The 23,389-nt window shown below is 48.1% G+C and overlaps 2 protein-coding genes across 5 annotated transcripts in view; one reads left to right on the top strand and one right to left on the bottom strand.

The window, feature by feature from the left end:
- Positions 1-3,927: 3,927 nt before the first annotated feature.
- On the bottom strand, positions 3,928-16,964 carry CINP (cyclin dependent kinase 2 interacting protein). Its single transcript, XM_084793513.1, has 5 exons — positions 16,834-16,964; positions 11,327-11,495; positions 9,049-9,178; positions 6,823-6,952; positions 3,928-4,343 (listed from the first exon to the last, which is right to left on the bottom strand). The coding sequence occupies exons 1-5, from the start codon at positions 16,838-16,840 to the stop codon at positions 4,141-4,143; spliced, it is 639 nt and encodes a 212-aa protein (XP_084649639.1). The 5' UTR covers positions 16,841-16,964; the 3' UTR covers positions 3,928-4,140.
- The window catches only part of TECPR2 (tectonin beta-propeller repeat containing 2), an 88,131-nt gene continuing 81,699 nt past the window's right edge, over positions 16,958-23,389 (top strand). Inside the window, exon 1 of one of the 4 annotated variants that reach the window (XM_084793470.1) lies at positions 16,958-17,096. The gene's annotated coding sequence lies outside the window, so the exon portion shown is untranslated. Of the gene's footprint in view, positions 17,097-17,360; positions 17,497-17,740; positions 18,069-21,825; positions 22,168-23,389 lie in introns of those variants that run through there. The other 3 variants (XM_084793471.1, XM_084793474.1, XM_084793472.1) reach the window with 3 other exon arrangements.

Raw genomic sequence — 23,389 nt, 5'->3', positions numbered from 1 at the left:
CGGGAACTCGGAGATCCACCTGCCTCTGCCTCCCAAGTGCTGGGATTAAAGGTGTGTGCCATCACATCTGGCACCACTGTCTTAAGTTCTTACGTGCATTTGGGGTATGTGGGCATTTATTATATTATCTTCAGTAGTTTCTGATTTGCTGAAATGCTTTATTTTTTTTTTAAGATTTATTTACTTATTATTATACAGTGTTCTGCCACCATGTACACCTGCACACTAGGACATCAGATCACATTATAGATGGTTGTGAGCCACCATGTGGTTGCTGGGAGTTGAACTCAGGACCTTTGGAAGAGCAGGCAGTGCTCCGAACCTCTGAGCCATCTCTTCAGTCCCCTGCTGAAATGCTTTAATAAAAGACAGCACCAGCTGTCGTCTCTTTCCCAGTTTCACAGTGGATTCCAAGCCTCCTCTCTCCTGCCCTGCTCACTTGGCAGGATTGGTGGCTCTAGAGGATATACCTGTGAGATTCCCCACTATGCTCAACTGAAGTGCCATACTGACCTCTGGTGACATTGCACTTTTCAGATAGGAAGTACTCTGCAGAATCAATATTTGTTTATCTTTAGTTCCTTTATTTCAGCCTGTCCTTGGCAGTATTGATCTTTCCATTAGCTTTCTTGAGTAACTTGCTAATGGGTGTCTGGAGATACACAAAAGATGGACGTGGTGTGTGCGCAACCCCAGCGCTGAGCCTGAGGCAGGCCTGTACTGATTCTGATGGACATGGTGTGTGCGCAACCCCAGCGCTGGGCCTGAGGCAGGCCTGTACTGATTCTGATGGACATGGTGTGTGCGCAACCCCAGCACTGGGCCTGAGGCAGGCCTGTACTGATTCTGATGGACATGGTGTGTGCGCAACCCCAGCGCTGGGCCTGAGGCAGGCCTGTACTGATTCTGATGGACATGGTGTGTGTGCAACCCCAGCGCTGGGCCTGAGGCAGGCCTGTACTGATTCTGATGGACATGGTGTGTGCGCAACCCCAGCACTGGGCCTGAGGCAGGCCTGTACTGATTCTGATGGACATGGTGTGTGCGCAACCCCAGCGCTGGGCCTGAGGCAGGCCTGTACTGATTCTGATGGACATGGTGTGTGTGCAACCCCAGCGCTGGGCCTGAGGCAGGCCTGTACTGATTCTGATGGACATGGTGTGTGCGCAACCCCAGCACTGGGCCTGAGGCAGGCCTGTACTGATTCTGAAGCCAGTGTGGCTGTCCAGCAAGGTCTTGTCCCAGAGAACCTTCAAGTATCTTTAAGAGTGCACATTGCTCTTGAAAAGGGCTGAGAGTGAATCCTGGTCTTCATGCTGGACAGCTCACAGCTGCCTGTAATTCCAGCTCCAAAGGATCCAGCATCTTCCTCTGGCCTCAGTAGGTAGCTGCAGCCAGGCGCACAGACACCCTGGCCCACATACATAATTACAATAAATCTTAAAAATCTAACTCCAGGAAACAGAAGGTTATACAAAGGCTAAAAGATATGCACTGTGCAGTGCATACTGCTTAGTTATAGACTGTATAGTGTGTCCAGATCAAGCCAGAGTGCCATGTTTCAAACAAACAGAGGAACCCATAAAGTGTCCTACAAGGCCTGTCCATGGTACGGAGTCTTCTAGTGTCTCCTCTAAGTGCAGCAGGGGCTCTGATGGGCTTCAGGTCCCTTCCCACGGAGGTTAGAGGGGGAAGGTCCTATGCTGGCCGGCGGGCGAAGGAGAGGGAGGGAGTGGACCTTGAGGATGTATGTGGGGGTTGGCGGGGTAGAGGAAGGGGTTTTGTGTCTTAGCCTGGGACCTGCACACAGAAGCAGGAGGGAGCAGAGCGACTCCTGTACACGAGTGTGAGCTGAGCAGCCTCTAGTCTGCCCCCAAGCACCGCCAGTTTGCTGGTCACACTGTGACCCTTCTGCAAGGCATCTGCCAACTCTCAGAAGAGAGTTTTAACAGAGGAGAGCACCCTACAGAAGGTCACCTCCAAATGCTTTGCTGCGCTGACTAATCTGCACAGTCAGAAAGCCACTCATACCTCTATGGCCCTGCCACAAGTAGTTTTTCTCTTGGGGCATATTGTTTTTATTTGTCTGGGAAGCATATTCTCCCTGTGTTGTCCTCCACTCCTCGGATACATAGCTCCGCTGCGAGGGAGCACCAGGCAAATTCAACAAACAGGAGTGGGGCCACTATGTGCTAGGTCCCAGGACTATGGAGCTTTGCGGCGAGTCTCCCAGAGGGAGTGCAGGCTTTTACCTGGATTCCTGTGCTCTTGGGCAGAGAGAACACCAGGGTTGGAACCACACGCAGAAAAGAGCTGAAAAAGCCAGGAACTAAACTTTGTTGTGCATTCTAAGCCTTGTGCATTTGGTGAAGAGGGAGTCAAAGCTGAGCCAAAATCAAAAGATTAAACGGGAGCAAAAGTCAGGGCAAGAAGGAAGGGCAGGGGACCAGAAGGCTCAAAAGGAAAGGACCATAAAAGCTGGACCATAAAGGCTGCCCCCACTCGCAAATCAGGGGTTTTAAAGCCAGAAATGGCTTTGAAGGGTTTTGCTGCTGCTGTTTTGGTTTTTAAGATTTATTTATTATGTATGTGTATACAGTGTTTTGCCTGCATGTAGGCCTGCAGGCCAGAAGAGGGCACCAGATCTTATAGTTTTTTGAGCCACTATGTGGTTGCTGGGAATGAAACTCAGGTCCTTTGGAAAAGCAGCCAGTGTTCTTAACCTCTGAGCCATCTCTCCAGCCTGGCTTTAAAGTTTTTGTTTTTGTTTTTTTTTTTAAATCAGAGCAGGGCCAGGTCTGTGACGCCTCTTAGCAGATGGGATTTAGGGACCCGCTGGGATCAAAAGAGTCACCCCCTTTTCCAAGCACGTTAGACAGCTAACCAGAGATGGGTGGTCTTCAACCTCGCCCAACAATGCCCTACATCCATGGAAGCCTCTACACACAAACACGCACGCACGGACGCACACCTTCTTCTCCCTGGAAGCCTCTATACACACAGTTTTGTGATGGGAATGTTTTGGCTTTAATTGTCTTTGTTTAACTGTTGTATGTGCGTGGTCAGAGGACAACTTTGTGGCTCAGTGCTTTCCATCTTAATAGTTCTGTAGTCAGACTCATGTAATGAAGCTTGCAGGGCAGTGCTTTTTTACCTGCTGAGCGTTGTTTTTCAGACAGGGTCGTCTATGCATTCCAGGTGGCCTCACGGTCATAATCCTGCTTCAGCCTCCAGTGATGAGATTACAGGTCTGTTTTGTTTTCTGGTTTTTTGAGGCAGGACTTCTCTCTGTAGTTCTGATTGTCCAGCTGGGCCTCAAATTCATAGACATCCACCTGCCTCTGCCTCCCCGAGTGCTGGGATTACAGGCGTGCACCACCAAATTGCTTATTAGCCTGTTCCAGTTGTTGTCATGGAGGCTTATTGCCTCTTCTACTAGCCTGAGCCTAGTCCTGGAAGTTTCTAGCCTCCATACAATCTCACCTAGGCCTTCAGTGTTTTCAGCCTCTGAAACTTAGTGCTTAGTAAACTCACCCTTACTTGTTCTTACAGAGCTCTGGGCTGGCTGGTCAACTCAGCTGTTCTGGCTCAAACTCCTCTCCCAGCTGACTTACTTATTCAATCTGAATAAGATCTTTGGATAAGATCTTTTGCCAGAGCAGCCACGTTCTGAATTAAAATTCCTCTACATTAAATGTCTAGTATTTATAGGATTTTACTTATAGTTACAGAACTAAAATATTCTCTTCCATTTTAAGCACAGGGCTGGGGGTGTGGCCTAGTATTCAACTTGTGTGAAAGTCTAGGTTTGATTTCCAGCATCACAAAACAAACAAACAAGGTGGATAGGTACAAAGAAAAATAGGAAATTCAGGTTGTCTATAGAAATGTACTATGTAAAATATACTTGGTTTACAAAACAAGGCCTTTAGCTATTCCTCTCATTTATTTCACGCAGTGGTGCCCACAAGTGGCAGTTCCATGATTCCTGGGACTAGACAGAGGGAGCTGCAGCTGTGCCTGTGTGCTGGGACAGCGATCCCAGGACCCTCAAATGGTCTGGCCCTGGGGCACAACAGGTCCCACCCAAGTGACTGTCCAGCCAGTGGTCTGGAGCTCCCAGCCATGGTGTCCAGGGAGTCACAGGGCACGGTGCCCTGTTTCCAGCAGCATGCTCTCTAGCTGGAGCTTGCTGTCACTCTCTATGTAGGGCTGGTGCAGCCACATGGACAGGTAGGTCAGGCTGAGGTTGCGGTCTGCAGTGTGGGCCAGCTCTGCGCCAATGGTACGCTTCAAAAGGAGCTCCTTCTTGTATGCATTGGAGAGCCGGTGGGAGACCTCATCTGCAACAGACCAGACCTCATGGCTACATGAGCACACACTTTTCTAGGCCCAAGCCATGCTTTCTTAGGTTCCTGGTTAAAAGCCAGAGTCAGAGCTGGCAACCGATTCATCTGGCAGAGTCCTTGCCAGGCATGCATGAAGCCCTGGGTCCAATCCCCACAAAGAGTGTGGTGAATACCTGTAACCCAGCGCTTGGACATTGAAGCACAGGCAGGAGGATGAGACAGACAAGAGCATCCTCAGCCTGGGCAACACGAAACTCCTCAGAACACGTCAGCATCGGATGCGATGAAGAAGGACCAAGACAGCCCAGCTAACTGGTAGGAAGCACAAGCCCACACAACCCTTGAGTCACTTCATAGAGACTCCTGATTACAGTGCCTGGAGGACTGAATGGGGGCACAGCTACAGTCTGAGGCCTGCTTGGGTTACAAAGTAACAGTTCAGCCTAGGATTTATTCTAAGAAAGACTTGGTTTCAAACAGTAAGTAGGGAGCTGGAGAGATGGTCTAGCAATTAAGAACACTGGGTGCTCTTCCAAAAGAGCTGGGGTCAACTCCAGTACCCATATTAGTCAGCTCACAAATACATGTAACTCCAGCTCGCGGAGGACCCAACACCTCTGCTCTTCAAGAGCTCCTGCATGAATGTCTGTGCACATACCTACACACAGATACAAACAATTAAAAACAAAATAAATCCTTAAAAAAACAAACTGGGGGCTGGAGAGATGGCTCAGAGGTTAAGAGCACTGACTGCTCTTGCTGAGGTCCTTTTCCCAGCAACCATGGTGGCTCACAACCATCTATAATGAGACCTGATGCCCTCTTCTGGCCTGCAGTACAAGCAGACAGAACTGTACACATAATAAGTAAACAAATAATAAGCATACTGAGCCATGTGGTGTTGGCGCACGCCTTTAATCCCAGCACAGAGGAGGCAGAGGCAGGCGGATCTCTGTGAGTTTGAGGCCAGCCTAGTCTACAGAGTGATTCCAGAACAGCCAGGACAATACAGAGAAACCCTGTCTTGAAAAACTAAAGCAAACAAACAAAAAGTATCAAGTAGCTTAATCTCTTAAAAAAAAAGTATTGCATTTTATTTTTTGTGTATATGTACATACACTCCACAGTGTGTGTATAGGTCAGAGAACAACTTTTGGACATTAGTTTGTTCTGCTATGTAGGTTGTAGGGATCAAAGTCAGGTTTTCAGACTTGGAGGCAAGGGTTGGTGTTAACCTTCACCTGATGGGCCATATTTGTTTGTGTGTCACCATGCCTGGCATGATACCAGCCCCATTAGCCCCTCATTTGAGCCCAGGCTGCTCTTAAACTCACTGTGATCCTCCTGCTTCAGCCTCCAAGTACTGGGATTACCAGTTTGCACCATCTGCTGGTTACTTTATGTCAACTTGATACAAGCTAGAGTCCTTAGAGAGGATGGAGCCTCAGTGGAGAAAATGCCTCCATAAAGTCTAGCTGTTGGGCATTTTCTTAAGTAGTGATAGATGTGGGTGGAGCCAACTCTGGGCAAGTGGTCCTGGATTCTATAAGAAAGCAAGCTGAGCAAGCCATGGGGAGCAAGTCAATGAGCAGCACTCCTCCGAGGCCTCTGCGTCAGCTCCTGCCTCCAGGTTCCTGTCCTGACTTCCATCGATGACAGACAGTGCTGAGGAGGTGTAAGCCAAATAAACCCTTTCCAACCTAAGTTGATTTTGGTCATGGTATTTCATCACAGTAATAGAAACCCTAACTAGGACAGACCATCATGCTAAATTTCAATGGTCTTCTATGAGGTTGGCCCAAAATGTCCTCAACTGGTGGCTTATTTATATATATATATTTTCTTTTTCTTTAAAATTATAATCTATTGACATTACATCCCAATTGTAATCCCCTCACTCTTATCTTCCTGTTCCCACCCTCCCTCCCTCCTCTCTCCTATTCCCCGCCCCTAGGCCTCTGACAGGTGGGGACCTCCCCCCCCCCACCATCTGACCACAGCCTATCAGGTCTCATCAGGATACCTTGCATCCCCTTCCTCTGTGTTCCCACAGGGCAGTGATCAAATTGCAGGCACTGGAGTTTGTTGTTTATTTTTCTAAAGACAGGTTATCAGTTTATATTTACAGCCCAAGTTGGTCTTAAACTGACAATTTTCCTGCTTTTGCTTCTCAGTTACCAGCATTATAGGAATGCACATCACCATGTCTTCAATTTACTTAGCTTTTACATTTATTCATTTATACTCTGAAAGACAGATGCCACATTTCCTTTCCTAATGACCAGATCTGACCAATGCTGATCCCCTTCTATTTTTGTTTTTCTGAGACAGGGTTTCTCTATGTAGCCCTGGCTGCCCTAGAACTCAGAGAGAACCACCTCCCTCTGCCTCCCAAGTGCTGGGATTGAAGGCGTGCGCCACAACCGCCCTGTTGCTGCTGCCCCTCAGAACCACCTCCACAAGAGCTACTTACAAAAGAAGGGCGTGGGCCATGTGTGGAACAGAGGGGGCCGGGTACTTTCTTCCCTGTAATGGTAATCTTCCAGCTCACAAATTCCCTTGGTGGTTGAAGACAGCTTTTCCATTTTCATTTGTATTTTAGTCTGAAAAGATAGTAATTTGGAATATGAGAATATTGCTTAGAACTTCTAACCTCAGACTTAGTGACTGTAACCATTTGAAGGCGATGATGTGTGGTCCTGGTGGGGCTAAGAGTCCAGCGGTTCACCCCATTCCTTCCACAGACTTCCAGAGGGTTGGCTGCCGACGGGTCTTGTGGCTTCCTTACTTTGGATTACATGGGTACTACACGTTGGGTTTTCAAAGCCTCAGAGAAATGAAAGCTTGCCGAGTACCACCTAGGTAAGCTTTCGAGGGAGCCCTAGTGTTTTAGCTCTGAAGACCAGGCAGAATCCCAGGGTGGGCTCCTGTCACAGAATGACAGGCCCTCGGCAAGCACCCTTTGGACTCTTCCTTGGCAGCCTCTGTAGGCCTGGATTTTCTTACTGATGTGGTGATGAGAGGAAAGGGAGCCTGCTCTCCACACAGGAGAGGGCAGTGTGAACCTGAAACCCGCGCCTCCACAGATCTCCCTCCCTCCGCAACCATGGCCTCTGCCAGCTCCAGCGGAGGAGATACCGTCACCTCCTCCACTGTGAGGAAAGTGTGACAGAGGAAGGGCAGTGACTCGGGGTTTTGCGAAGCACCCAGTTAGGGTTAGACCAAATATTCAACTTCTCAGAATAGTTAAGTATTATGTGTCTGGGAGATAAAAGAAATATACAGCATCAAAATCATAATTCTTTGAACTTGATCCTCCCAACCATCCATCCCCTGGTTTCACCTCAAGTGACACACACTAAATTTAGCAAATGTTCATCTTCAAAGGTCTCTCCTTCCTTCTCAAATCATTTTAGGTTCGATATTTCATGTGGTTCCAGTGTTGCCAATTGCAGCTGGGAAGATGCTCAAGGTGGTGCTGGGGAGGCAGAGCCAGGAGAGCATCTGTAAGGGAGTCTGCGCCCCACAGCAGCTTCCTGACCACACCTAATTCTAGAGGTTAGACGGGCTCTGAAAGGAGGACAATCTGGAGGCCCTGAACTGTCAGATCTGCTGCGCGGCCACCAACAGGGACGAAGTGCCATCCATATGTACAAGCAGCCTACATTCACACACCAGCACCTGAACTCCCACAGTGACACAGATCACACAGAAATGGGGGTACAGTTGAGAAGAAAGGTGTCCCCATCCCCCAAGCCAAACCTCTTTGATGGCTGGGGGAGAGAAGAAAAGCATTGTTCACAGCCTCCAACCCCAACTTTTGGGTGTGAACACTGAGTGAGGACACGTTTCCAAGCCGGCTTCAGTCAGATTCAAGGTGACCAGAGCAGAGAACTTCTAACCTGATGGAGATCATGCAGAACATGCTTTCTCTAATAAGATTTATTTTTATCATTGTTGTGTGTCTGTGTGTGTGTGTGTGTGTGTGTGTGTGTGTGTGTGTGTGTGTGTATTCCCTGGAGCTGGAGTCCCAGCTGTGAGCTGCCTGATGTGGGTGCTGGGAACCAAACTCTGTCCTTTGAAAAGAGCAGCAAGTGCTCTTAGATGTGAGCGACCTCTGCAGGCCCAGAGTGGCCAGGCCTCCAACAGGGCTCTCCTAAGCAAGGGATCCCGGCTCCTGGGGAGAATGCTGATTCCTAGGCAGCCACAAGAAATACGCAAGTAAGGCTGGGGCATCTCTCAGTGCTAGTCAGTAAGGGAGTGTCAAGACTAACACCAAATAGCTTTTCAGCCATGCACATCGCCGGAGCGCAGTCTGAACAAGAGACACAGTGGATTTGGACTACAGCCTGAAGTGAGACCTGCTATGTTCACACTGATAACAAATAACCACGGCTACTTTAGTGTTACGTGGCTGCACCCAAGAAGTCACCATGACAGGGATGGTCTGGCCCACAAAATCTGGATTTTTACTCTGTGGACCCCTGAAGTGGTGGAAACTGCCCAGGACAGTGTCCCCAAGAGCATCCTGGGGAGCACGGAGAGCGGGAGGATTTGTCAGGGAGGTGGAAGAGGAGAAGAGGCTGAGGAGGAGAAAGGGTCTCCAACAGTTCTGAATACCTCCATGGTCAAGCAAACCCCAAAGTCCCACTAGGCTTGAGTGACAGTGATGTCGATGGCCAGCATCTTTAGGTCTTACCAAGCCATCCAAGGTGGCCTGCAGCTCCTCACACAGCGCTTCAAGTCCCTTGTCATATTCCAGCTTTGTCTTTTCTTCCTCCTCACCGGCAGCTGGGCTGCTGCTTTCTAATTCAACCTTCTCCTTACTCCTGGTCAAAGCAGAAAATAATGGGTACAAATCACACTCTTTAACTCACCTCACACCGGTGACTGCACGTCTCTAGTCCCACAGCTTGAGGAAGAGGATGAGTTCATAGCCTGGCTACACAGTAGCTCCTGCCTCAAAAAAAGAAAAACAAGACAAGGAAAACATCTTCACCCCATTTGGTTATAATAAATCCTATAAAAGCCATCACCTACACAATCGTGTTAGATATATTGCAGAAATGTTGCAAATGTCATTAGGGTAAATGTTTATTTACACACACAGCGAGCACATCCACTGGTCACTCAGGTTTGCTGTGCTCAGATGGAAAGGAGGGCCTCCATGTGCGCTCTAGTCTCCTACCCAGACTTTGTCTTTTTTAGAACTAAGATGAAGCTGGAGGTCGTGGCACAGAGGGGCGGGCAGAAGGATAAGAAGCTGATGGTCTCTTTCGGGTCCTGGCTCCAAAGGGATCAAAGTAAGAAGAAACAATGGTTGTGCTAAAAGGGCCGCAGCCAAGTGTAGCCGATTTGCTACACTCACAGCACCTGGTGCCCAAGGACAGGGCCATTAAGAAGTTTGTCATCGAGAACACTGTAGAGGCCACTGCTGTCAGGGACATATCTGACACCAGTGTCTTCAATCCTCATGTGCGTCCCACGTTCTACGTCAAGCTGCACTACTGTGTGAGCTCTGCCATTTGTAGCGAGGTGGTCAGAAACAGATCTGAAGCCCGGAAAGACTGACCTCCCCCCACCCCGCCCCCACGGTTTAGACCTGTTGGTGCTGCACCACGACTTCCACCAAAGCCCATGTAAAGACAGAAGGACAGAAGAAAAAATACTTTGGACAAATAAAATGTTAGTCATACTTAAAAAAAAAAAAGGATAAAGAAGTTGAAGGTCATCTCAGCTACATAGTGAGTCTGAGGTCCGCCTGGGCCTACATATAATAGAGGCCGGAGGCTGGAGAGGTGGCTCAGTGGTTCAGAGCACGTGATGTTCTTTCAGAGCGCCCAGGTTTGATTCTCAGCAGCCATATGGAGGCTGACAACTTCAGTCTGTAACTTCACTTTCAGGAGATCTGACACCCTTTTCTGGCCTCTTCAGGCAGTGCACCTATGTGATGCACATACATACAAGCAGACAAAACACTCAATAGACATAAAAGAAAATTAATAAATCTAAAAAACAACAGCAACAGCAAATAAGGTCTGGAGAAAGAAGGCTTAGCTGTTAAGAGCACTGACTGCTCTTCCAGGTGACCCAGGTGTGTTTCTAAGCACCCACATGGCAGCTCACAATCACTGTAATCCTAGTTACAGGGCAATGCCCTCTTCTGGCCCCTGTGGGCATCACACATACAAGGGGTACACAGACAAGTGTGCAGACAAAACACTCACCACACAAATAAAAAGGAACACAAAGTGAACTGGGTGCAATGGTGCACATCTGTGGCTCCAACTCCTTAGGAAGACTGAGGCAGGAAACCCAGCTGGGTAGTCTGAGATTAACCTGGGCAACACCATGAGGTCCTGCTGTTGCAGTTATTTTTACCAGTATTAGGCCTACCACTTATCAGTATTGCTTAATAATTGCCCCGCCACCCAGCACAAGTAAGCCAGGCGGCGCACGTGTAATCCCAGCACTCAAGAGACTGAGGCAAGACCACCTCACATTCTTGAAAGACAATGGCCTTTTAAAAATGAACCTTTATATAACTTTATATACAATATATGCATTGTATATATAAATATATAAACAATATCTAGCATACTTTTGTATTTATTTATTTTTACATTTATTTGTGTGTATATAAGAACAGGCACATTTGTGCCATGGTGTGCCCATGAAAGACATCTTTCAGTAGTTGGGTTCCTCCTTCCATCATGTGGGTTGCATCGCTCTAGCCTAAGGTGTCAAATTTGTAATCTGCCTTTTCAGCATGTCCTACCAATGTGTGCCACAACTGTCAGCGTACGTTTGCATTTAAAATATATATGTGCAGTTCATATTTGCATGTGTCACTTGCCGCTCTTTTGGTTTATTATTTTGTTTTACTCTATTTACACCAGTGTAATTCTTACTCTCTTGACTCTGCCCCCAACGGTTGAAGGTGACAGTACATAGCCCGGGACTCCACGGGTACTTACAGCAGGCTGACTTTCAGGTTGGCAATATTGCTTGCAGTGGCGAACCCTGCATCGCTGAGGCTGTCCCACTTCAGGATTAAGTTATGCCAATCAGCTGCATTGTCCTTAATTTTTCTTGCACTGACAGATAAGACGGGTTTTCTGGGTGTCACAATTCCAAGAGTCTTTGCTGACAGGGAGCAAGAGAAACACGCTGTTAAGGAGTGGTCACAGGCCTCCACAGTGAAATGGTCTTCTTTGCCACACTGACTGGCTAAGTCAAGGGCTCCACAAATACTTGTCTCACACATTCTGCCTGCTTTTCTTTTTGGAGACAGCGTCTCAATAGCTCCGCTGGCCTTGAACTCACGGAGATCCTCCCACCTCAGTCTCACTAGCGCTGCGACTGGAGGTGTGCGCCACTGCAGCCGGCACAGCACCTTGTCTACTTTGAGAGAAACAAGTACAGCTGTGACTCTCTGCTAACACCCCAAGGTTTCCATCAGCTCTCCTACGAGGCCACCTAGTCCTGACCTAGTACTCCACATATCTTGTCCCAGGCACCTTGAACCCTGACACAGAGCTGTTGACTCCCGAGAGCCTATCACACGCCAGTACTGAGAAGTGGACACTCGGGCTGCGGAGGCCATCTCGCCAGGCTACTGCTGCTGCTCTCCCTGAGGTAGGGAGATATCCACTTCAACTCTTAACTCAGTCCCCACCTCCAGCCCTCCGTGGCCAGGCGCACCTCCTAGAAGCCTTCCACAGGCTTCTCTCTGCTGGCAAGCTCCTTCCTTGAGCTAGTGCTGTCCATCCCACGCACCCAATCGCACTACCTGAGGAAAGTAAGACCAAGAGCAGAGTCGGCTGCGGCTTCCTGCTCCCATAGACCAGCTCTGGAGCAGCAAAGAGGAGAGAAGGGAGGCGGGCAGACCCGCCGTAGGGAGAATTGAGCAGGTGGTGAGCGGCTGAGTTAAGGGAAACCAAGTGTTGGTTGAACAACCAGCTAGAGGAACCAATTGTTGAGGAGAGGTTGAGGAATGGAGGAAAAGAAATACTCAGAGACTCAGGCATATGCAGTACAAGTTGAAGGTCTTAAAGCCCAGGAGAACTTTATTTTCTCTCTGTCTCTGTCTCACCTGCTGTCCGACTTGACTCTCGCTCGTTGTCACCCATCTTTCTATCTCTCTTCCAGCCTGTTGCTATCCATCTTTCTTTTTCTTTTGTTTTTAGAGACATGGCTTCTCTGTGTAGCCCTGGCTGTCCTGGACTCGCTTTGTAGACCAGGCTGGCCTCGAACTCAGTGATCCACCTGCCTCTGCCTCCCAAGTGCTGGGATTAAAGGTGTGCACCACCACGCCTGGTTCTTTTTAATTTTTTAAAGATTTATTTTATTATGCATAAAATGTTCTGCCCACATGTGTGCCTGCCTGCCAGAAGAGGGCATCAGATCACATTATAGATGGCTGTGAGCCACCATGCAGTTGCTGGGAATTGAACGCAGGACCTCTGGAAGAGCAGCCAGTGCTCTTAGCCTCTAAGCCATCTCTTCAGGCCCTGTTATCCATTTTTCTCTCTCTCTTCTTGCTTGCTGTCACCCACCTTCCTCTCTCTCTTCTGTCTATCTCACTCTAGCTTACTGTCTCATGTCTGTTACTTGCTTGACACTCTCCTTGGGCCAACCCCAGTATTTTATTAAAATGAAGTTCAATTTTTTTTCATTACAGATTACATCATGATTTTCTCATCTTTTACAATCAATAGAGCATTCAAGAATAAACAAAGCAAGAGAACAGTCTAGCAAGGAAATAGAAACAGTTCTGTATAACTCACAATAAGGCATTCAACAAAAATCAATTTCCAAGCAATGATCAGTATAACCTGATTATTACTTCTTAAACAATACTGGGGAAAGTTTAAACATAAATTTCCCTGGGTTAAAGCCATTGTGTTTACAAGATTGTCATATCAACATAGCTTGAACTAAATGTTTTCTAATAAAGAAAAAACTTTAAAAAAGAAAAGAAAAAACTTGACTTACTCCCAGTCCCAGACCAACAGATGTGCTATCCAAGCCTAGATTAACTACCATGGGGTCCTTTATTGTAAAGTATCTGTAAAGCATGAAGTTCCAAGCCCACCTTCTATTGCTCTCAAAGCAGAGTCTAAAGAAACATTTCTACAGGTAACAGTATCTAGCCAGGTACTGTTATGTCAAGGTCTTAACTTCCTTTCATGCAGTTTCTGCTTGGATGCTCACAATCAGAGCAAAAACCAGATGCCCTCTTTCAACATTCTCTGTGGGAAAAAGTTTTCCCTGTATGAATTTTCTTAGGGCTGAGGAATAAAGAGAAAAAAAGTTTTAGGAGAAAAAGGCTGATTTTCAGACAAAATTACACCTGGACCATACATAATATTTAAGGGCAGTGGTGGTCAGTCGGAGGTCTTTGGAACTTTGTCAAGCCAAGTCTCTATGACTTCTCCTAATGTCTGTGGCAGGTACTGCCTTCTAGACTTAGAACCCCACAGTCATGGCACAGCTCAGAGGAATCCAGGGCACAGGACAGCTTTGGAGGCCACATTTTGAAGAGCATGCTCCTAATGAGCCCTGGCTCTGCCAGCTGTGTGCAGGTGTGCATGTCAATCTCTTGGAGCCCCAATGTTCTCATCTGCAAAATGGTGACAACAGAACATCTGCACCATAGGGCTGTTAAAAGCAGATTATATGAGTTCGAGGCAGCCTCTGACACACAGCACCCCAGATTACAAGGTGTGCGACTAGTACTGCCTGCCCATCCCTTCTCCAACATGGCCTTGTATTCACTCTCTGAACCTCAGTGGTGGCTGTGGACTGTTTACGTGTGGCATCACTCACCTAATTAATTTAGAGCTCTGTTCTTTTTTGGTTTGCTTTGATGGCATTGGGGATGGAGCCTAGGGTCCTATGCATATTTCACTGGACTATACCCCCCGCCCATGCTACTGTGTGAAATGATATCACTGAGTTGCTCAGGCAGGTAGAACCTAGTTTATAGCCCAGACAGACTTTGAATTTTCTTCCAGCCCCAGCCTCCCAGGTAGCTTGGATTATAGTCTGTGCAACTATGCCTAGGTCTGCTTTTTTTTTTTTTTTTAAGATTTGTTTATTTAATGTATATGAGGGTTCTATCTGCATGTACACCTGAGGGTCAGAAGAGGGCCTCAGATCCCTGTATAGATGGTTGTGAGCCATCATGTGATTGCTGGGAATTGAACTCAGGACCTTTGGAAGAGCAGCCAGTGCTCTTAACCTCTAAGCCATCTCTCCAGCCCCTAGGTCTGCTTTTAAACATACTGACTTTTTCATTCATTTTTTTACTAAAACAACTAACAAATATTGGTTGGCTACCTTAAATATGTCTGTCAGGAATGAGTCTACAACTTTTTCCCATGGTACTTACATTCCAAAAGAGAGGTAGCTTTGGCTGTCCTGGAACTTGCATTGTAGACCAGGCTGGTGTCCAACTAACAGAGATCTGCCTGCCTCTGCTTCCGGAGTGCTGGGATTACAGGTGTACTCCACCACGCCTGGCTCTCAGATTTTATTTTTCTATAATTTAACCTCACCTTCACTAGGAGACTAGAGTATTGTGACACTCATTTCTTCTTATCCAAAAATCTAAATGAAACCAGAGAATTTGTAGCTAAAATTCCAGTTGTATATAATTGTTAACTTATCTGTAAATCGCAATAAATGTATTTGTAATAGTTAAACGCAATAAAGAGACAAAGAAAGAAAAAGCCATTGTCCTGGTTAGTTTTGCTGTCAACTTGCTATACCTGGAAAGAGAGCCACAATTTAACCAGTTTGTGGGGGTTCTATGTAAATGATGCCCACTGTAGTGCTGCCACCATTGGGCAAGAGGTCCTGGGCTGTATAAGAAAACTATCTGAGGAGCTAGAGATGGCTTAGAAGTTAAGAGTACTTCCTGCTCTTTCAGAGGACCCAGCACCCCCAGAGAGGCTCACGACCAGCTGTGATTCCAAGTCCAGGGGATACCATGTTCACTTACATAAACACATGCATAACACTCAAACACACACACAAAATCTGCCTTTAATGCCAGCACTCTGTGCGTTTGAGGCCAGCCTGGTTTACAAAGCAAGTCCAGGACAGCCTGGGCTCTGTTACACAGAGAAACCCTGGGACTCAAATCACAGAAGGAGAAAGCAGGCTAGTTAGCAATGCGTAAGTCTGGGAGGGAGCTGGAAGGCAAGCTGGTAAACAGCTTTCCTTCATGGATCTTGTCTCTGCTCCTGTCAATTTCCCTCAACAAATCCTTTCTTCCCAAGCTGCTTTGTGGTCATGGTATTTTACCATAGCAACAGGAGGCAAATTTGAACACTTATTTCCATCAAGAAGTCTTCTGGGCGCGGTGGCCTATGCCTGTAATCCCAGCACTGGAGAGCCAGGCAGATCTCTGTAAGTTCGAGGCCAGCCTGGTCTACAAAGTGAGTCCAGGACAAGGGTTACACAGAGAAACTGTGGGGCAGGTGGTGGTGGTGGTGGGGGCAGGAGCCTTCCTGGATCTCCAAGTCCCCAAGTTGCATAGGAATCACTGCAGTAGACATCTGTCACGTCCTATGCGTTGGTTGTCATCACATTCAATAATGAGTCTATTTACTTGCTTAATGTCTACATTCCTGGACGGGCTAGTTCAACCAAAGTTCAACCCATATCTTGCGCACATAGCAGATAAGAATCAAACGTGTAGCTGAGTGTGGTGGCACACATCTTTAATCCCAGCACTCGGGAGGCAGAGGCAAGGGGATCGCTGTGAGTTTGAGGCCAGCCTGATCTACAAACCAAGTCCAGGACAGTCAAGGCTACCCAGAGAAACCCTGTCTAAACAAACAAACAAACAAACAAACAAACAAATCAAACATGTAACACGGAAGAACTGCTCTTACTCCCGGTGTTACATCCGTCCCTCGGTGGGAGTTCCTGAGAATAAGGATCACATCTGACTCACAGTTTGCCTGGCCCCACTTAGGAACCAAAGCACAGCTCCGACTTCTAGGCACACTCACAGACAAATAAGGAGAAGAGACACAGCAGTGACTTAGCTGCCTATCTCTTGTAAGCCACCAAAATGGGGCTCAAGTTACTCCAGGAGACCACTGCCATGCGCAAACACACTGACCCACGTGACAGTAATCGACACACAGAGACAGCCTTTATTACAAACTACAAGCTCTGCGGCCCGTCTTATTGACAACGGTAGTTCAGGAACGAGCTTCCGGGGGGCCGGGCATGTCAGGCGTGGCTCCAATGTGCTCCAAGATGCTCTGAGCGTCTCACACCGCTGACACTTCACGTACATCACCACACTCAGATGCCACTCACACGGGACTGAGCAGGTTCCCGGAAGCCCGAGAGGTTCAGGCGCGCCCCGCATGTCACACCGCGCGCGGGCTTCTGACCTCCCCGACCCATGCCCCAGACCTGCAGCCTCCACGACCCGGGAAGCACAGTACTCTCAACGCACCTTCCATACGATCCACAAGTAGATCCCAACAGCGAGACCCGAAGCACCACCCACGGACTGGGGTCAGTGACGTCACTTCCGCCCAGTGGGTCGGCCCACACTTGTGGCTCTGCTGCCCTAGCTCTCCGCAGAGTCGCTGCTGCTCTGGGAGGCCCAGCCCGTTGCCCAGGCAACAGGCTCCCGGCAGCCCCCGCGGCCCGGAGTCTATCCCGCCTCCTCCGGGTTGGCGGGGCTGAGGAGTCCTGAGGGGGCTGCCGCGGGAGGTGAGTCCGGGAGCGAGCTGGCGGGTCCCCGACGCCGGCCCCCGCGCCTTCCGTGCTCCTGGCCGAGCCGCCCTTCCCTGTCTCAGCCCCTCGGAGTCTCCACCGCCGTGTCGCCGCCGTCCCACTGGCAGCCACCGCACGCGGCGTGTCTGTCACAGCCCGTGTCCGTGCAGAGCTCCGGGCGGCGCGGCGTTCGCACACTGCCCCGGGCGGCCGCGGCGCCCTAGCTCCCCTTGCTCCTCCCCTCCTGCCCCACCCTGCATCCCTCTGGCGGCGGGCTCCCGGCTCCTCAGCCTTGAGATTGATGTTGCGTTCTGTTCTGTTCCCCGACCCTCAGCGCGATCCCTTACTTTCGCCTGCCAGCGCCAAGCTGCTGGCTTGGGCACCCAGTAGGAGTTCAGTAAGTGTTGGTTAAATGGATAAGGGAAAACCTCCCGGTTAATAAGGACTGTGTGGCCTCGGAGGCCGAGTGGCAAGTGAGGGTTGAAGAATGGGGTGACCCTGGGGTCAGACCCGAGGTCAGGTCACTGTGCTTCCCCTTCCTACCTGTTTACTGGAGCAAGTGCCAACTTCCTAGCTTCACTTTCGTCATCCGTAAAATGGAGATGATATGTTTTTTTGTCTTGGCATGGTGGAAGATTAAATGGGTCAGTGCATGTACTGTTAAGTACAGGGTCTGGCCGAATGATCTCAAAATATAGTTGCCCCCGCTGTCACCCACAGGGCTCTCTGCTGCTTCGCTGCTTTTTTCCCCTCCTCCCTTATTGAGGCTCTGGGCTCCCATTACTTTCGTTTCTCCTCTCAACTTCTCTTTCCTGCTCTTTGTGCTTTCTCACTGATTTTCAGGGATTTTCTGTTGTGTTTGTTGGCCGACTCTGAGCTGTATCGTTTTGTCATCGACTGGAATGGTCATTTGCAGCCAAGGTTTTAAAAACTTTCGAAGCAGGAAGCTGTGGGCAAGCCAGGTGCTAGGTATGAAGTTGCTCTAGTCCCTTATCACCAGAGTCTTTGTCTTCGAAGGCGCAGCACTTTTTGTACCTTCTCCCACCCGGCTGTAGTGTTACACACTTGTGACCCTTTTTTGTAACCTGACTTGGCAGCCCATGCTTGTTCGTTCATTGAGTATTTACTAGTCTTGCCCTATACCAGCTGCTGTGCCAGGCCCTGGGGAGGTGTGGCTTACCCTTCACCCCAAGTCACTACCCTCAGGGAGGTTGTAGGGTGGCACTTGAGATTTGATTTTTAGGATGGACTTGGGAGCCAGTGTGAAGAAGATGAAATAAAGCAGTCAGTCCTCTAGTGGGTCACTTTTTCCCTTAAGTGTCCCCCCGCCCCAGGGTTTCTCTGTGTAGCTTTGGCTGTCCTGGAACTTAGTCTGTAGACCAGACTGGCTTTGAACGCACAGAAATCTGCCTGCCTCTGCCTCCCAAGTGCTGGGATTAAAGGCGTGCACCAACACTGCCCTGCTCTCTCCTTAAATTTTAAAAATTTTGTCGTAGCCGGGCATGGTGGCGCACGCCTTTAATTCCAGCACTCGGGAGGCAGAGGCAGGCGGATCGCTGTGAGTTCGAGGCCAGCCTGGTCTACAGAGTGAGTCCACGACAGCCAAGGCTACACAGAGAAACCCTGTCTCAAAAAGCCAAAGAAAAAAAATTTTTTGTCGTATGCGAATGGGTGTTTTGACTGCATGTAATTCTGTGCCGCAACTGTGTGCAGTGCCTGCAGAGGGCGGAAGAGGGCCTCAGGTCCCCCAGAACTGAAGTTATCTGACTTGTGGGTGCTGGGAATTGAACCCTGGTCCTCTGGGAGAACAGTCCTTGCTGTTAAGCAGGTTTGTTTCGATGTAGCCACATTGTTGTTTTCCATGGAAGACTGTTCCTTAGTGGGCTTGTTTTCAGGTTTTCTTAGAGAAGTTATTATCCTTTGGAGTTGAGGAGGATCCTGTTCCAGAGTAGCTTCTATCTATTGTGAGCAAAATGGCTGCCAGGACTTAGTGGGAAAAAGGAAGGAAACAGACAACAGTTGATGGAATTTGGAAAGATGAAGGGACAGACTAGGAGATGCTTGTACATGTAAGTAAGAATGGACTTTAGGGTCAAGCATGAGAAGTTTCTGCCAGTGTTGACACAGAGGGAGCTTGGGGAATCAGGAGGCAGAAATTAGGTGGTGCTTCTTAGGAATTGTTGTGACATTTGTTTCTCATGTATGTACCCTTTGGGTCTGGTTGTGGGAGGTTTAGTGAATCTTGGCACACTGTTTTGGGGCAGTGCGGCATAGTTTTTTGTTTTGGGGACAGGATCTCACTATAAAACCAAACTGTCCACAGACTTGCTAAGCCCCTCCTACCTCAGTCTCCTGGGTGCTTGAGCGGTGTGTATGCATCCTGTGCCTGCCTCAGCACAGGGGTTCTGAGGGAGACTAATCCAAAGAATGTGTTAGCTGTTCTGTACCCTATTACTTGTTTGTGTTTTTGTCTTTGTTTGTGGGTAGAGGTGGGAGTTGGGAGAATCTTGCTGTGTGGACTTTGATTTGTGAACTGTCAGTGTAGGCCAAGCTGGCTTTGGATTTATGGCAAGCATCCTTCCGCTACCTCCCCTGCCCTAGGACTGCAAGCTCGTTTAGGAGACCGGCATGATGCCTCATCAGGTAAGGACACTTGCCATGCCAACCTGGTGACTAGAGTCCAATGCTGGAACCCACGCAGAGATGAACAAAGAGAACTGACTCCACATCGTTGTCCTGTGGCTTTTACATGTGTGTCACGGCACACATAAACCATGATACAAATACACTAATACAGGTGTAGCATACATATTAGTAATAAATAATTTTTTGTTTGTTTTTTTCAAGACAGGGTTTCTCTGTGTAGCTTTGGCTGTCCTGGACTCGCTTTGTAGACCAGGCTGAACTCAGGGCTAGGGTTTGAACTCACAGAGATCTACCTGCCTCTGCCTTTCTGAGTGCTGGGATTACTGGTGTGCACCATTGGGCCCAGCAAATCAAGAAAAAAATTAAAATTTGCAACTGGAGCAGAGAATGGAGATGAAGGTAGCCATAGAGCTTTGTTCAGATGTCTGGTTTCTTTTTTCTTCCTTTTTGTTGTTGGTTTGTTGTTGTTGCTGTTCTTTCTGAGACAGGGCTTTTGTGTGTGTGTGTGTGTGTGTGTGTGTGTGTGTGTGTGTGTGTGTGTGTAGCTCTGGCCATCCTGGAACTAGCTCTGTAGACCAAGCTGAGCTTGAACTCACAGAGATCCTCCTGCCTCTGCCTCCCGACTGCTGGGATTAAAATGTGCACCACTGCCACTGCCACCATCGCCCTCACTGCCGCCGCCGCCGCCGCCGCCATCGCCCTCACTGCCGCCGCCGCCATGACCACCACCATTGCCCTTTCAGTGCTTGGGTTGGGCTTAACCTGTGAACTCTGGCTAGCTGACAAGAATGGAAGCAGGGAAGTGACAGCATTTCATCTGTAAGATAAATTATTCCCTTTGCGTTCTACCATAAAAACTCAACACTTCATCAGCTGGACATGGTGGTGTATGCTTATACTGGCAGCACTCATGAAGCTAAGCCAGGAGATCCCTGGGAGTTCTAAGCCAGCCAAAGCGACACTGTGAGACTGTCTCAAAATAAATGAACAAATAACTTAAAAGCCAAAATAAAGATAGAGTGTAAGAGCCAGGCATGGTTACACTAAATGATCTCAGCAGAATGTATTTACAAACTTCTATACACACACATAAGTAACAATTCTAATTAAAGAATAAGAAGCCAAGGAGGTGGGGCCAGGCATGGAGTCCATGCCTGTAATCCTAGAACTTGGGAGAAGTTTGAGGACCATGAGTTAGAGTGAGACTGTCCTAGGAAAAAACAAAACTTGTACACAGGTACTAACTGTTACTTTGTATTGAGTTCAGAGAAGGTCCTTGAGCTGTAAATGTTATCAGAGCCTGTGGTGACATGTGACCATTGTACTGAAGGGTGCATAATTTGGGCTGTAGTTTGTGGAATGCTCATTAAAGTGATGGTTGGATATAGTTCCCCTTTCATGTTTATAGAGTTGATGGGGAATGGGGGAGAAAAACATTATGACTTTTAAAAAATGGTTTATTCTATATGTATATGTGTACTGTTTTTCTGTATGTTACTATATGTGGGTGCCTATGGAAACCAGAAGAGGGTATCAAAGCCCCTGGAGTTAGGGTTATAAGAAGTAACCCCCAGAAATGGGTGCTTGAGCTTAGATCGTCTGGAAGAGTAGCAAGCACTTTAAAGCACTAGTCTGTCTCTCTAGCCCACAACTTCTGTTTTTAACTTGACTTTTGCATTTTTTAACTGAAATACTCATAGCCAAAGAATCATTGCTTATATTTTAAAATTTATTTATATGCGTATGTGTGCCTGCTTATCTGTATGTGTACTGTGTACATTCAGTGCCTCCAGAGGCCAGAAGAGGGCGTCAGCTCCCTTAGCACTGGAGTTAACAGGCAGTTGTGAGCTGCCATGTGGGTGGGTGCTGCGAAGCTAATGCATGTTCTGTGGAAGAAACTAAGTGTTCTCAACTGCTGAGCCGTCTCTTAGGCCCTGGCATTGTTAATCGTGGCTGGGATGAAAGGACTGTGGCATAGCACAGTGGTAGACATCTTTCCTAGCAAGAGTGAGGGCTCTGTGTGTCATCCCAAGCAGAGAGCAGAACAGGGGGAGCAGAGGGAGCAGGGTTGTATTGAGAATAGTGTTTTGCAATAGGACTGTAAGTCAACATTTTATTCACTCAACAAATGTTTATGGACGTCTACTCTATGCTGAAAGCAGATTGCCATTCCTTCTCACAGAAGAGGTTGTCTTAGCACGTGAAGAATCAGAGCTTGTGGTGAGGTTTATGCAGGGCATGTAGCAGATGCAAAGGGAAGCTTGGAGATTGATAAAGGATCAGCCTTTCTGTAGTGATAATGTTTCTGCTGCAGGCCCAGAGATGAAGAGGAGCCACATCTCTGAGTAGAGGGGTTGGTGAGTTATGAAGCCTGAGTGGGGAGAAGGGCTGGTTGGCGTCAGTGCTTGGAGAATAAGTGGAGGTGAGCAAGAGTGAGGAGTTGTGGATTGGTAGGCACCAGAGTTCCAGCTTGAGCAGCACTTGATTCAGGGTCAGGCTTTGGTGCTACTACTTCAAACTGCACTCTCCTTAGCATTCAGAAGTTAATGTTGGTAGTGTCATTACGTCACCAGGATTACAGGTGTGTGACACCGTACTAGCTTATTATCCCAACCATTTTCAGATGGGTAAATGGCAACCTAGAGCCATTAAATAATTTCCCCAGGGTCCCACAGCTAATTTTAGAGTATCATTGGGGATTCAGCCCCTGTTCTTTTTCCCTCTGATGCCATTAGCCAATGTGCTGCTGCCACTTTACTACAGCAGAAGGTGCCAATTTAACTAATGGCAATGGGTCTGAGCCTGAGGTAGGCCAACGTAGCCTTCAAGCTTGTGTGAAAATTGGGCAGGCCAGGGAAGCAAAAGCACTAGTCTGGAGTGTTCATCAATCTAGTTTTCCTCAAATGTATCACAAGATAGGGAGGAAGCAGCTCTTGATTTCTTCTTAGTCCAACTCAGACACACCTTCTCCTGTGGGCACGTCTTGTCAGCTTCAGCTTCAGCCCTTTTTCCATTTGACCCCTGGGTGGAAGGCACAACCCTGCCTTAAAGAGATCCAGTGGGCCTCCTGCCTGCCTTACGCTTGGGCCTGGGACTTACTGAGCTCTACATGTCCCTCGGAAAACATGTTTAAAGCATAAATCATTATGACAGCTACAAAAAACAGTTTGGCAGTACATATTAAAATTTCAGCTGGGTGTGGTGGTGTACCCTTTTAATCCCAGAACTCGGGAGGCAGAGGCAGGTGGATCCCTGTGAGTTTGAGGCCATTCTGGTCTACAAAGTGAGTCCAGGACAGCCATGGTGATCCAGAGAACCTCTGTCTTGAAAAACAAACAGGCAAACAAAACACAAAAAAATTCAATATTTTCACCTCCTGAAATCCCTGTTAATATTACCAATTCACTTCCACTAGACTAGCCTTTTTTGCCGGGCAGTGGTGGCGCACACCTTTAGTCCCAACTCTCCAGAGGCAAAGGCAGGCGGATCTCTGTGAGTTCAAGGCCAGCCTGGTCTACACAGCGAGTCCAGGACAGCCAAGGCTACACAGAGAAACTCTGTCTCGAAAAACCAAAAAATTAAAATAAAATAAAAATAGACTAGCCTTTTCCCACCTTTTGAAATGTTTCCAAGGATCTGGAGAA

This window comes from Acomys minous (genome assembly GCF_964271855.1).
Source record: "Acomys minous genome assembly, chromosome: 8".
NCBI lineage: Eukaryota > Metazoa > Chordata > Mammalia > Rodentia > Muridae > Acomys > Acomys minous.
The sequence above is the reverse complement of the archived record's forward strand: the minus strand, read 5'-3'. Positions and strand labels throughout refer to the sequence as shown.

What these genes read in the sequence shown, in the direction of transcription:
- CINP (XM_084793513.1), bottom strand. An exon ending in AACCTGAAAGTCAGCCTGCT is followed by an intron (nt 9,179 to 11,326) that starts GTAAGTACCCGT and finishes TGCTTTGACCAG; the next exon opens with GAGTAAGGAGAAGGTTGAAT. An exon ending in AGGCCACCTTGGATGGCTTG is followed by an intron (nt 6,953 to 9,048) that starts GTAAGACCTAAA and finishes CTATCTTTTCAG; the next exon opens with ACTAAAATACAAATGAAAAT.